Source organism: Trichechus manatus, unplaced genomic scaffold (genome assembly GCF_000243295.1).
Source record: "Trichechus manatus latirostris isolate Lorelei unplaced genomic scaffold, TriManLat1.0 scaffold00029, whole genome shotgun sequence".
In the NCBI taxonomy this organism is placed as follows: domain Eukaryota; kingdom Metazoa; phylum Chordata; class Mammalia; order Sirenia; family Trichechidae; genus Trichechus; species Trichechus manatus.
In genome coordinates this window covers 14,315,002-14,330,203 of record NW_004443965.1, presented here as the reverse complement: position 1 = coordinate 14,330,203, position 15,202 = coordinate 14,315,002, and the positions used below count along the sequence as shown (strand labels likewise).

Genomic DNA, 15,202 nt, shown 5'->3' with positions numbered 1-15,202 from the left:
CAGCCACTTCCTGTGTTTGGCTGCGCATAGTGCCTCGCTTCACTGCCGGCTACTTGAGCCCTGCGAGCACCGCGGCAGCCAGTCACAGAGACTATTTTAGGTTCCCTCACAATGGCCTTCTGATTTCCTTGGCTAAAATGAGTGAGTTGGTCTTGCATTGGCCACTTGTTAGCAGATGACAACTTTGACTTTGGCTCCCCTCCCCCACCTGAAATCCCTAGCTCAGCAAATATTTGAACCTGCCCAAGTTAATCATGAAGCTGCGATCTTTATCTGAGAGAGACGTGCGAGCGGCTGGGCCTTTTTCCTCCCCAGTACAGTACCGAACTCGAGTGCGTTTCCCAGTGGGGAGCCAGCAGTGAGCGGAGACCCGGGACGCGGTGGCCGCTGCTGGTCGGGGGCTGCACGGGGGGCCAGTGGCCGGAGGAGCCAAGTCCTGATTGAAAGCTGGAGGATCCGCTGCCGGCGTGGTCCCCGCCCCTGCGCGCACTCGCTGGAGTCCGTGAGCGAGCGGCCCACAAGCAGTCGGGGGGAGACGTGGGGGCTTTTTCCAGTTGGTGGAAGAATAGCTTTTTGGATTTTTTTTTCCATTGTCGGATACAGGCATTGCAAAGGGAAACCGTTGAAATGCATAACCTGCAGAGTAAGTTACCTTTCATTTGTGCACTTCTCAGCCCTTCACTGTATCTTTTTATACTTCTGTTAAAGGTTTATTTCTGTAGCTTAAGTTTTGGCGTGTGTGTGTGTGTCTGTGTGTGTGTGTGTGTGTGTGTGCGTGTGTGTGTGTGTGTGCGCGTGTGTGTGCGTGCGCGCGCGCATGTGTCCGCCAGTGCTGCCTGGAGAAGGGAGATGAGGGATTAGGGGAGACACTCCCCCATTTTCTCCGGGGGAGGGGGGTGGGCAGTGCCAGGGAAAGATGGGGTTTAGGTTGGAAATTAGGGACAGAGGTGATTACAAAGTGCTTGGCTGGAAGTTGGTTCCAGGCCAGGCCTTGGAGAGTCCATGGAAAATCACCTGTCTCACTGCCTCCTCCTGGGTCCGTTTTCCACATGGGTTCCAATAGCCGGATCATTTGCACAGGAGGCTGTCTGGCTGGCTAACTGGTAGACCAGGGAGCAGCTGCAAAAGGACCTGTCTCCCTGTCCTTTTTGGAGAGGGTCAACATTTTTATGAAGCTAAGAAAGATGTTTTTTTTTCCACCCTGCATCTTATCCAAGGGCATACCTCCCCACTTACCACCTTAACCATTTTTATTTGCATTTGAGTTTAGGTTTACGTAAACCCTTAGGTAAATAGAAAAGTGTGTGAGTGGGAGAGAGTGGGAGGGGATAGGGAGAGCTTGTCTTCCCTATTAATGGAAAGAGAAACTAAATTAGAGAGGGGGTACAAGTAAACAGTGCTCAGAGATCTCCTTGCCTTTGGTCTAATTTTTATATACTTTATGATCCAAATTTGATAGAAAGTCTAGGAGAATAAATTTCAAGGGCTCTGTTCTTTAAATTGTCACACAGATGTGTGATATACACCTGCATAGATCACAAAGCCACTATAGTTATTAAAATAAGCCACACTTACATTGTGTGTGGGGGGGGGTCTTTCTCTCCCTTCTTCCTTCCACCCTATCATAATATTGTGACTGCAAAGAGAGGCGGCTTCAAAGTGGGAATGTATATTAAGCTTCAGTAAGAGTGGCAGCATTATATGCAGAATGATTTTAAAGAACTAAAATTAATAGATTTGTAGAGGAATTGATTTCTTTATATTAAATACTACTAAGAAGGAATAATACTTTTCTCCAGAGTGAGGCATAGGAGATCAAGGGAAAAAAAACAAGGATTACATCACCCCCTCCTAAGCACAGTAAGCCAAAGACAGGTTCATCAAGGAAAAATAATTTCCAAAGATAACTATGCCTCCACTCTTGCAGTCTGATACATGGCCTCTTTTCTTTTCGAAGGAGCGTCTTACCTTGCTCAGTTTTGTATGACAGTAGCATTTAAATTCTCATGACTAAAGTTGACAATTATGTTTCTTATTTCTGCTAATAATATGCATCTTCATTCCTGTTGAGAGTTTTCATTGTTGCTGCATGAAGTCTAGTTTTAATTTGCAACGTTTGGTAGAGGAGGAGATTTTGTCTTTGCCTTTTTTTTTCTTTTCGTAATTGTGCTTTCTAATGTGTACATCGTGACAGTGTTTAAATTCTGAGTTTTCAGTGAATTATGTAGGACTGAAACTAAATATCCCGAGTTCTTGATCTGTGCTGCTAATAACATATACAGGAGGCATTTAAGAACTGTAAAATAGACCTTAAGTATACCGTTCCGATGCCTTTGTAAGATTTTTAAACCAAGGGAACGACCAGACTATCTATAAAGCCAGATGCACTAGGAAAAAAAAAAAAAAAGCTACGTGCTGTAGCATATCAGCTTTTGTCAACCTGCCAACAGTGGAGCATACCATGCTGCAAGGAGTCATAAAAAAGGAATTAGAAAACTCACTGCTGGAAGAGAACAGTCAAATTAAACACCTTTTGAAACGATGAGCAGGTATACGTTGCAGTTCTGTTAAATGTCCGTCTTAGTGAGGTTGGGATTGTGTTAAGGCTGGTATAGAAGGGAAATGATGAAGCAGGAGTGGTCTGGTGACATTTTTCTGACTTGATTGGCTGGGATGTGTGATGTAATAGGTTACAGTGCAGCCCCTTATAGGTTTTAAAATGAATTCCAAGACACCATTACAAAGAAAGCTGGACTCTTTTCTTATAACTGAGCTCAGCCAAGGAAACTCTCGCACAAATGTACAACACTGTTTGGAATATGGAAGACCTGGATATAGAATATGCTAAGACAGATATAAATTGTGGCACAGACTTGATGTTTTATATAGAAATGGATCCACCAGGTAATACTGCAGTATTATTGTAGAGAGCTAGTTAATTTTGTGGGTTTTTAAAAAATTTTGACAGCTACTGTAACATATCCTCTGTAGATTTCTGCTTTTATTAATTCGTTCTTGGATGACAATTAGTTGGATCAGAGCTTGAAAATTAAGCAAATTGTTTGGCCGCCTGTGGAAGCAAGCAGAGCAGGCTGTGTGTGGTAAATGCTTGTTCTTACTTGAATGGATATGAATTGAATTCCAGTTTGTCGCTGGTCTTTTGTTAATTGTGGTCCTTTGCGATTTGGGTGATATTGTTGGATATCCTTCCTATAATTAAAATGATGCACCCTTTGTGCCGCTTTTCTCTGTTGACAGTGGATGAGAACTGTGTGGCACTTTGCAGTGATAACACTTGGTGCTTTAGAAAGCATGTAAAATGTAGCAGTGATTGCAACTCAGTTCTTGATGACCTGAAACTATTCTTATTCTAAATCAAATGTTGAGGCTTTGCTCGTTCTTTCTTATATTAACATACTGTAATGAAAAAAGAAGTTTTCTAGTGTTTAATCCTTAATCTATGTAAAATACTCTTGAGACACCTGAAATCATTTTGCATAAATTAAAGTAGTAACACAGTGTTTTAAAACTTAGAATTTAGCTGAAAGTCCTGGATTTATTTTGTTTTCTAAATTGTTTTATTCCAGTGTTAGCCCTCCCCTCAATTAAGAAAATAAAAAAAAAAAACACTGCAGTCTCTTTATTTGTCACCAGTTGGTATATGTATATTGATTTGACATTGAGGAAGGGGGTTATGGTTTTTAATCACTCTTGGCATATAGAGCACAATTTAGCCAACAGAATATTAGCATTAATACTAAGGAGATTTAGGTCACAGATGGGTTTCTTAAAGTGGCTTTTGGCAGAACACTGCCCGAAATACTAAGATTAGAGAAACCCAATTCCTCCTCTTAAAACATATTGCTGTAGATGAGCTTTTTTATTACTACAGCAGTGTTTGTGGAGGACAGAAACAGAATTTGTCTTTTATAATTAAATAAGAAGAGGAAATTAAAGCCAACCCATGTGATTCCTCCTGCTCGTATGTTCATGGTTTCTTACTTTAGATAAATTTGACCAGGCACAAAACTTACAAGCATCTAGAAGTAGAAAATGTCTTGACTCTGGATTTACTTTAAAATTCATTTACATGGCCAACCCAATGTATTTGTTAATCTCTGAGTTTCTCCCTCTCCCTCACACTGGCTCTATCTTTGTCTCTTTCTCTTTCAATTTCTTTTCTCTCTTTTTTTTTTTTTTAAGCCATACTCTGAAAAATTTGTTTTTTTTAAAGAAAAACATCTTCAGTGTGTCAAGGAATTGTGAATTAGTTCCATATTTCACAATTATTCTCATTCTTTCCTTTATATAGAAAGTTATTCATCTGAAGAATTTCGGTATAATTTAAAATGTTCAATGGTACTTGGGATTGCGAACAATTTTTCTTTCTCCTTAATCTGCAGCACTGCCTCCTAAACCACCAAAACCTACTACTGTAGTCAACAACGGTATGAATAACAATATGTCCTTACAAGATGCTGAATGGTACTGGGGAGATATCTCGAGGTAAGGTGACAGAAACTGGTAGTTTGTACTAGATACAGTTTTAGATTGAGAGGAGAAGGAAAAAAAAAAACACCAGCTTGCTAAATTCCATTTTTAGGATATCATCCAACATAAGCATGAAGCATAGTTGGTTCTATTCCAAAGACGACCAGAAAAAGTCCCTGAGTGCTGGAGAACTGTGGGTGCTGGATGCCACAGGAAATTAAATACCCGGGAAGTTTCATTGTTGAACTCTAAGAATTAATGTTATTGTCTTACAATGCCATTTTTTTCCCTTAGGTTGTTTTTGGAGGGGTGTGAGGACCTGGGGGTAACTTTCTGGGGATGATTGTTTTTTGAGCTGATTCTGTTAGAGTGACTGGAGTGCGGTTAACAAATAAATAAAAACTCTGTACCACAGATATACCAGTTGTGAAAGTGGGTATATTTTCGTTTTTCTTGGGGGTAGGGGGAGGGTGTAACTCCCATGCACCTGTTTGTAATGAAACTGAAACTTCTAACCAAAGAAAAAATACATTATTTAGCTCTGAAAATGCGATTAATAAATCTAAGTCCAGAGTCATTAAATCCCAGAGGTGAACATTGTCTTTTCTTTTCACTTTAGGGAAGAAGTGAATGAAAAACTTCGAGATACAGCTGATGGGACATTTTTGGTACGAGATGCCTCTACTAAAATGCATGGAGATTATACTCTTACACTAAGGTAAGTGAGGGGATGTAACTGAAATTTGGTATTTGGGTTGACATTAAGACATATTCTTCATCAGGAAATTGAGATGCTATTATTTCTGTTTTGTATTTACAGGAAAGGAGGAAATAACAAATTAATCAAAATATTTCACCGAGATGGGAAATATGGCTTCTCTGACCCATTAACTTTCAACTCTGTGGTTGAACTAATAAACCACTACCGGAATGAGTCTCTCGCTCAGTATAATCCCAAGCTGGATGTGAAGTTGCTTTATCCAGTCTCCAAATACCAACAGGTAATCAAGACTGAACTATTCAAGTTATTGTGATGTTTAAACAAGATACTTTCAATACTTAAAGCAGATGACTTATATGTAATCAAGTTTGAAAAGCTTTTGCACTTGTGATTACAAACTTACAATTTTATCATTGCTAAATAAAGTACCTTAAATATTTTTCCATGTTCAATATTTTGTTAAATAATTGTTATTTGATTAAATGCCTTATAAACCAAATTTTTCTTTTTCCTTCAATCTCTAATCCTTCCAGGATCAAGTTGTCAAAGAAGATAATATTGAAGCTGTAGGGAAAAAATTACATGAATATAACACTCAGTTCCAAGAAAAAAGTCGGGAATATGATAGATTATATGAAGATTATACTCGTACTTCCCAGGTGAGATTTCTGTGAAAATCAGATTAAAAGTTTAGAATTCTTAGTTATTAGAGCCTAGCAAGTATTATATGCAGCTTCAAAACAAAACAAAAAAAAGATTAAAAATACTTGAGTTTTTGTGAATGAAATGAGAAAGAGATCAATTTGTGAATCATTATTGATTGTCTGGGCATAGTATCTCTAAACCTTTTAAATGAGGCCTATAAGTATCAGAGGAGCCGCCCTGGTGGCGCAGTGGCTTAAGAGCTTGGCTGCTAACCAAAAGGTCAGCAGTTTGAATCCACCAGCCACTCCTTGGAATCCCTGTGGGGCAGTTCTGCTCTGTCTTATAGGGTCATTGTAGGGTCATTATGAGTCGGAATTGACTTGACAGCACTGGGTTTATAAGTACCAGAGTGATAAATTAAGTTCACGTGATGAATGAAGAGGTTGCTGTGATTTCTGAAGTTGATTTGATATAATCCCTGATTGTAGAATGCTTTTGGGGTTGGAAGCTAATAATAACTGGAAGTTCCAAAGACCTGTATAATCTCTGAAATGGAGATTTAACCGTTTATGCACTCTGCCGTGAAAAGCAGAGGCTACACTTAACTCCACTGCATTTCTAGAGACTTAATTCTCTCTAGCCCATCATGTGTGTGGGGCCACCAGAGGGAGTAGATGACAACATGGATGCCATAAACTGCTGATAAAGTGCAACAGCTTTTTAAAAAGATGAAAACTGTAGGAAATTGTCAAGCAGTCATTTTCCTTAGATTGGGAAAATTCTCCAAAGGAAATGTGTGTTTCTGTGATATTAATTTAATGGATTTTATGAATTACTGTCCTACCTTTCTAACAGAGTACTTAAATGCTAGTAAATAACGCAAACCAAATGTCCTAGTAGCGTCTTTGCAGTAAGAAATTGTCTATTCTATGTAAGGTATGACATTGTCATATAAAATTGTGTTTCAGGAAATCCAAATGAAAAGAACAGCTATTGAAGCATTTAATGAAACCATAAAAATCTTTGAAGAACAGTGCCAAACCCAGGAGCGGTACAGCAAAGAATACATAGAAAAGTTTAAACGTGAAGGCAATGAGAAAGAAATACAAAGGTTGGTAAACCGTGGGAGTTTCTGTTGTCCTTGTGGTACAGAGAATCAAAGTCTTCTAAAACTGCTTAAAGATTATCTCGCTTTCTGTGACTGAAAACATTAAAATACAAAGGAAGAGAAAGCATTCGTTCCCGGAGGAAAACTCCTGGGAAGTCATAGTGAAACTTTTCATAAACTTTGGGGAACTTTCATGATGCACCAGGTAATTACGGACGAATTTCTCTTGCCTATAGGATTATGCATAATTATGAAAAGTTAAAGTCAAGAATCAGTGAAATTGTTGACAGTAGAAGAAGATTGGAGGAAGACTTGAAGAAGCAGGCAGCTGAGTATCGAGAGATTGACAAACGTATGAACAGCATTAAACCTGACCTCATCCAACTAAGAAAGACGAGAGACCAGTACTTGATGTAAGTATTTGAACTGGAATCCCACTGTAAGGGAATCATTGGTAAATGCTAAAATCGTGATTGAGTTACTAATGCATTTGCTTCCTAAAACTATTTTGTAGGTGGTTGACTCAAAAAGGTGTTCGGCAGAAGAAGTTGAATGAGTGGCTGGGCAATGAAAACACTGAAGAGTAAGTAGTTACTGAAGATGGGAGATAGCAAGAGAATTTTCTCATTTAAGAAAAACACAGGATTTGCTTTGTTTTCAGAGCAAGCAAGGAATTTTACTAAGTTTGGAACACTCATAGGAGAAAGAGTATAAACTTAGTCTCATTGTCCAGTATTTTTAAAAAGGAAAGGTTAAGCAAGACTAGGATTATTTTTACCCATAATAGTGTCAGATGACGCTCTTTGTCCATCATGATGTCCCTGAACATTTGAAAAATCCCAAAATATTTTTGGAACAGCCAGAAAAGAAAAAAAAAATTACGTTTGTATACTTTGAAGCTGAAGTATATGTTTTACTTGAATTCGTTGAAAACTGGCACGCATCTTAGTCATCAATTTCCTGATCTAAACTAGATAAACAAGGCTGTTAATACCTTCCTTCTGCCCAGGTACTTAAATGAAAACAGAAATAGGATAATTTATTGCTGACTCTTTGTCTGAGGAGTTTACATTGAAAGCTAAACACTATAAGTGGAAAACTCAAGTCAGAGATGCTGAGTCGCAGTCAGACATGTGACTGCTGGCCTGGCTTGCTGGGCAGGAGAGGGCCAGGATCTGGGTTCAAGTGACTAGAAGGCCGTTCTTCAGGGAGACAGTAGGGCAGGCTGGTGGTTTCCATGCTCTTCATTGAGAAGCCTTCTCTCCTACCTACTTAGCCAATACTCGCTGGTGGAAGATGATGAGGATTTACCGCACCATGATGAGAAGACCTGGAACGTGGGTAGCAGCAACCGGAACAAAGCTGAGAACCTATTGCGAGGGAAGCGGGATGGCACTTTCCTTGTCCGCGAGAGCAGTAAACAGGGCTGCTATGCTTGCTCCGTAGTGTATGTATCTCCTGCAGACTTTCCTTTTTTTTTTAAACATCTCTTGAGACCACTATTCATTCATTCAGCTGTGGGGAGTGAGGATTTGAAACTGGTCTAGTTTTTAAGAATCTTAAAACAGCACAATGCTAATGTAGTAGAGGAGATAAAACAGACATAATGTCATTCTAAAGTACTAGGCGGGACTATCTGTTAATAAGGTCTAGCAGAAACAAAACTGCTGTGTAGTTGGAAAACTGAGGTTTGGATCCCAATTTGGCTACTAGTTAATTGTAAGAAGTCTTTAAGTCCCCCCCCGCCCCTTCATTTTTGAAATGGGAATCACAATGCCTGCTTTTTTTTTTTTTGGTCTCCCAAGGCCACTCTGGTTAGAATCTGAGGTAATTTGGTTGAGAACACTACTCATAGGTAGTAAACAGATCAAAACACAAATGAAAGGACTCTGTGATCACCGTCCTTCAGATAAGATAGGCCTACCCAAGAAAAGATGCGTTTTTGTCATGTGTTATATTTTCTTTTTATTTCTTAATAGTTTGGGAAATACTTTGAGAAGTGAGTTATAAAGCACTAACAAAACCATTTGAGAGAAGTAAATGTCCCCTACTAGGGAAAGGTTCTAAAAGTGCCTTATACTATCTCCATGTAATCAGAGAAATATTCCTAGAGGAAAGAAGGAATAAGAAGAACTTTGAGTAAGGACAAGGGAGTAGGAGAGTACAGAGTAAATGCAGAGATGGAGAGTTGTGTAGACATTTTAAGGATAGCCTGAAAGAAGGAGTCCTATTGGTAATTGTAATTGTAGTAGTGACAGTACTGCTGTTTGGAGAGTAACAGCAATATACGTTTAGTGGTTGAAAGCTACCATTTGTTGCATGTTTACTGCATACCAGGCATTCTGTCATGCACATTACATACATGATCTCATTTCATTTCTCAAAGTATCCTTGTTGCTTGTAGCTTATGATTGTCCTCCTTTTAAACCATTTTAAAGAAGACATTGCAGCAGTTCAGTGATGTTGCGTTACCTACCAAGTCAATCAGTAAGGAAATGCTAGAGCCAGATGTCCACAACTCATCTAGGACTCTTTCCCCCAAGTTGAGAGGGCCTGGGTAGTGTACTTTTTCATGAGGACTTTATTAGAAATGCTTTGTGGAATTGTGAAGTGTCCTGGACAAGTTCAAAAGCTGTTTTGTTTTCTTCCTCTCCTCTAGGGTGGATGGCGAGGTAAAGCACTGTGTCATCAACAAGACGGCGACTGGGTATGGCTTTGCGGAGCCCTATAACTTGTACAGCTCCCTGAAAGAACTGGTGCTACATTACCAACACACGTCCCTCGTGCAGCACAACGACTCCCTCAATGTCACACTAGCCTACCCAGTATATGCACAGCAGAGGCGATGAAGCGCTGACACTCTAATCCTTCTCCTGAAGTTCAACCACCCTGAGGCCTCGGGAAAGCAAAGAGCTCCTCTCCAGCCTGACCTGTGAATTGAGCTGTGGAAACAAAGCCCGCTGTCTTCGGATAGGACTGGCGCTTTCTTTGACAACAAAGCAGCAGGGGAAGACACACAGCCGAGTGCTGAGTGACCATACGTTTCTAATCCGGAGTGGTTATCCTTCCTTCCTTTCTTTTTTTTTAATTTAAAGCCAGAACAACTCACAACACAAAGAGAAAAAGAAATACAAAAATCTCTGCATGCAGGGACAAAGAGGCCTTTAACCATGGTGCTTGTTAATGCTTTCTAAAGCTTTACCAGCTACAAGTTGGGACTTTGTAGACCGAAGGGTAGATAGGGCTCAGGAGCCCTGTGACCTGGGAAGGCTGGGTCCAGCCTGATTTAGCCTGGGTGTGTCGCTGTGTCCAGCAGCCCCAGGCACGTCGCACTGTGGATTATTTCATTTTCTAACAAATGAACGATATGTAGCAGAAAGGCACTTCTACTCACAGGGGACACTTTGGGAGAATGTCAGTTCATGTACATTCAGAGGAGATTCTGTCGTAGCAAAGTGCCAGAAAGTGTTTTGTTTAAACTTTTCAAAATGACAGACAAACAAAACCCACCAACAGAAAAATTGAACTTGGAAAACAGGACTTAAAAATGACATTCAGTATATAAAATATGTACATATTATTGGATGACTAACTATCAAATAGATGGATTTGTATTAATACCAAATAGCTTCTGTTTCGTTTTGCTGAAGGCTAAATTCACAGCGCTATGCAATTCTTAATTTTCATTAAGTTGTTATCTCAGTTTTAAATGTACCTTCAGAATAAGCTTCCCCCAACCCGATTTTTGTTGCTTGAAAATATTGTTGTCCCTGACTTTTGTTAATATTCATTTTGTTATTTTTTTTTTTTTTGAAGAAATGTACAGGATGCCAGTAAAAAATGGCTTCAGAATTAAAACTATGAAATATTTTACAGTTTTTCTTGTACAGAGTACTTGGCTGTTAGCCCAAGGTTAAAAAGTTCATAACAGATTTTTGGACTAAATGTTTTGTTGGGCAGTGCCTGATAAGCTTCAAAGCTGCTTTATTCAATAAAAAAAGAAAAAAAAGATATATGAATATGACAAAGTATCGCTGAGTCCAACGATGTTGTTTCAAGACTCTTAAAATACGGTACCTGGCAATGTTTATTTCATAAAGAATTGTGAACTTCTTGATTCTAGGCAGGGGGTATGTAACAAAAGGATGGGGCAAGTAGGGGCAGTGGGAAGGGTGGGGAGGTGGTTTGCACTTTCTCTTCCTTGTGATTACAGAAAAGAAGTGAATAACTGCAAAGTGAAGTCTTTTCCCACTTTATTAGTTATTATCAATTAATGGCAGTTAAAAACCTACTGTAACTCTCTTATCACAGTTCAGCCGGTCAGATATTTCAGCTCTTATGAAGGAAGTTCTTGAGTTTGTTTTGGGTTCCTAGAACAGTGCTCGCCTTTGTTTAGCGCACTGGTTTCAAGGTAGAACCTGTACAGTTAAAAAATGTTTTTCTCTTTTTAACATAGCTTGTCCACTACAGACAAAAAACATACCTTTTAGAAAAAGCATTATCTGAAAAAACTGTATTTTTATTTGGGTGTTTTGTTGTTTTTCTATCCATTCAAATTAGAACATAGAGCAAATAGATATGCTCATTATTGTCACTGTTCTGGGCCCAGCGGAGCTCGTTAAAAGTCTTGGCCATTTCAGGAATCCCAAGTAATTGTATGTGTTATGCTTCACTATGAGGAAAAGGAAGGAATTGTTAGAGTAATCTTTGCAATTTAGGGAGAGTAAGAAGTGTTTCTCCCTGATTCACTTATACAAAAATCGTTAATGTTCAGTAAGAATTGTACATGCATTGCAAGGAATAAGGGTTAATTATAATCATGGTCACTACCCTGATTGATTAAAGTAGAATCTTACAATTTCAGTTTTCCTTTCTCAGTATTAGACTGATTTCACCCACAGTTTTATTTCTCTTCCTTTCAAATACTGGGGTGAGGGTGTTTTGTTCTAATGCTGATCCTTTTAAAATTCTTTTTAAAGAATCAGTCTAGCAGCTGACTTAATCATCTGTAGAATGTATTTTTTTCCCTTTCCATGAAGCTACTCAAGAGCAGAATTCAATCTTACCACCAGACTGTCAGCCCTTAAACTTGACTGAACTGATCTATCTCCCTCTCATCTCCAGACAATATGATTTCCCTGATTTTAGTCTGTGTCTTTGGTTTAGAACTTCTGGTGGGAGTAGCCATCCACATCACACAGAAGTCTTCACAATTAGTAGTAGTTTATAAACTAGTCTTTTTGTTTGTTTTGGTAGCACATCCATGTATACTATTAAATACATAATTTTTATTTAATTTCTAAAATGTAAGATTTGAGTTCAGATGTTTCATCAGAAGCTGCAGTTTTGTTCATGTTTTTGCTTAAATGGTCTTTGCAAGATGACATGGTATTTAGGCATTTGCCTTATTTTTGCATCTCATAAGCATCCATGCAATAGATTTTCCATGGAACAGCAAGGCAGGATCCAGCGTTCCATATCACAGTGAGTTACACCATCTCTGCCGAATGCCTTTTTTGACTGCAGTGTAACATGCCTACCACATTTGTCCTTCTCGATATTTGACCATCCGGGCTCTTTGGGTTTAATCAGTCATCTTTTAACAACCCTGTCTGGGTGGCTCAAGAGTATCAGTGGATACAGCAGAGGCACTTCTGATAGTGATTTTACCCATGCATTCATTTTCCCAACCCACTGTAGTGTCCTAAAGATAAAAGAAGCTAAGCTGCAGAAAGGCTGTGATAGGGCTGTGGAAGGGGGATCCTTGGGACCTCCTATTCATTACGCACGACAGCAAGATCATAACCATGTGAAAAGGCAAAAAAGCATGTGTTTACGACATCTGACAACTTGATGGCCCTTGATATCTGTATATATGTATATGTGCATGGACTGTGTTTCCAGTACACCTTTCAACCAAAACAGATCCACAGTTGTTGAGTTCAAGTACATAACAAGCAAATGTCTAGTACAATTGTGTATATGTGTATGGGTTTTTTTTTTCTTCTGCTTTGAGGTTGCTTTGTTTTGTCTTATAAAGGTGAAAATTGTTTTCAAGTGAAGTGAGAAGTTCATAATTCTTTGGCTTTTTTCTGTTTTTAAAAGTTATTCCTTTTGGGGAGCTAGTCTGGATGACTCGCTTAATGGGAAAATCCTTGTCTTTGGTGTGTCGAGTCAAAATGTGTTTCTGTGAGCTGTCACTGTGGGGAACCAATTGCTTTGTCATATAGCTGGTTATGAACTAGTAACGTGTTTGGGAAGTCCTACTGATGTTCCTTACTGGGAGAAAAATTCTGCTGGTTTTAACAACTGTGCTTTTGCTATGCATGGTATCCAAGTCAGTTGGAAAGCAGACTCTGAGAGCCATTTGAGTTCAGGGTCGTCTAAGAAAGGGGCAGTTTAAAGCACAATGCCTCACATGGGACAGAGTTCCAAAATGCCAAATTCTTATTTTTTAAAAATCTAGTTATATAAAATACTAGTATTATGGGTGGGGTGGGAACAGAATTGGGTTAATTGGGAAGACTATTTAACCTGAAACTTGTCACCATGAGATAGCATTAGCTGCCCAGGATGCTGCTATTTCAAAAAAAAAAAAGCAAAACAAAACAAAAAAATCATTTATATGTGTGTATTTTTTAAAGCTACGATCCGTTCAATGTTTTTACAAATCTGTTTATATGACATTATTAAAGTTGGTGTTTTGACGAGAGGGAGGATGTCATGGTCAGTTGTAATTTTGCCTTTACAAGGCAACTGGGGTGGGGGGTGGAGGGAGTGTGCCTCCTTGACATTTTGTTCAGACTCTAGATTCAATGGAGCTATGTCTTGTTGTTTTAAGTTGCTTTAATGCATTGTATTAGGTCTTCAAACAGAATAAAGGTTGTTTTGAAACTTAAGTTTTGGTTGAACTTTCAATTATCACCTAGGAAATATTTCTAAAGCAGCTCTTTGGGTTAATAAATGTTACTGCTGTTTCTGTTAGCCCTCACCCATCCTCTTTCATTCTATAATCACATTATCTTGTTTTGGTAAAATGAGAAGGACTTTAAGAGTGGTCACACGAATGATAACTTTCAGTGTTGTTTACATAATTTCATCATATCCTTAATGTTCTTAGCTGCCAATTCATGGCCATCCTATGTACCAAGTGCTCAGACCATTGTGATCCATAGGGTTTTCATTGACTGATTTTTGGGAAATAGATTGCCAGACCTTCTTCCTAGTCCGTGTTAGCCTGGAAGCTCCACTGAAACCTATTCAGCGTCACAGCAACACACAAGCCTCCACTGACGGATGGGTGGTGGCTGTTCAAGCTGCATTGGCTGAGAATTGAATCCAGGTCTCCCACATGGAAGTTAAGAGTTCTACCACTGAACCAGCACTGCCCCCGCATATCCTTAATAATGAAGAGAAATAGCTCTAGCTGATGTCATTTCAAGGCACGTTCCTGCTATAAGAAAACATAAGAATGTCCACTGTCCCTCAGTCCCTTCCTTCCCCCACCATTCATCCCCAAACCTTCAGAATCATGCTCTAGAAACTGGATTTATTGTGATTTCCAGTATTGTCTCTGCTGTACAGTCTGCGTATTTTACACGCAATGTAGGGATAGTATGAAGTGCTGGGCTATAGACAGCTAAGGATGCACTCCAGATACAGGGTTCACATTGCACCATCTAGTCAAGGTACACAAGTCTTAACTGTGACAAAGCCTGCACATTTGCTTTTATTAATGAGCACACGATGATGCCACCTTGCCTGTATATGGTACTCATTTTACATGTAGGTACAGTGAGGGTCCTAGACATGAAGAAGACATGGTCAGTAATGGATAGATGTAAGAGGGGCATGCAAGTAAGCACAGTAGTGACAACGATTACATTTGCGGAGTGTGGCAGCTGTTGCCTGTTTGCTCTCAGATTCATTTCCTGCTTAACCTATGTTATGTATGCAGAAAACTATATTCCCAGGGTCCTTTGCCCTCTGGCTTCAAGGTAGTGAGTCTCTTCGGTTAACTTTAACTCCTGCCAGACAGACCATCTCTCCATAGTCTGAGCAGCATCAGTATGCTCTGGATCTCTGTAGAAGGCTCTGGCTTCTGGGCTCTGGCAACATTGCCTCCTTTCATTTTCACTCTAGCTCAAGGGGTAGTAGCAGCTTTCTGGCTGCTAAACCTCTAGTTTCCTTTACCACCCCTGCTTGGTTTCTGAGCCTTCCTATCACATGAGTAACCA

The 15,202-nt window shown here is 39.4% G+C and overlaps 1 protein-coding gene across 3 annotated transcripts in view; it reads left to right on the top strand.

Moving 5' to 3' along the window:
• The window catches only part of PIK3R1 (phosphoinositide-3-kinase regulatory subunit 1), a 99,397-nt gene extending 85,812 nt beyond the window's left edge, over positions 1–13,585 (top strand). The window contains exons 1-10 of one of the 3 annotated variants that reach the window (XM_004374529.3): positions 12–643; positions 4,404–4,506; positions 5,111–5,209; positions 5,312–5,492; positions 5,746–5,871; positions 6,826–6,968; positions 7,202–7,378; positions 7,480–7,548; positions 8,242–8,412; positions 9,625–13,585. In XM_004374529.3, the coding sequence (XP_004374586.1) occupies positions 628–643; positions 4,404–4,506; positions 5,111–5,209; positions 5,312–5,492; positions 5,746–5,871; positions 6,826–6,968; positions 7,202–7,378; positions 7,480–7,548; positions 8,242–8,412; positions 9,625–9,814 (1,275 nt within the window). In that variant the 5' untranslated portion in view covers positions 12–627 and the 3' untranslated portion in view covers positions 9,815–13,585. Of the gene's footprint in view, positions 1–11; positions 644–898; positions 2,905–4,403; positions 4,507–5,110; positions 5,210–5,311; positions 5,493–5,745; positions 5,872–6,825; positions 6,969–7,201; positions 7,379–7,479; positions 7,549–8,241; positions 8,413–9,624 lie in introns of those variants that run through there. The other 2 variants (XM_004374528.3, XM_004374527.2) reach the window with 2 other exon arrangements.
• Positions 13,586–15,202: the final 1,617 nt, after the last annotated feature.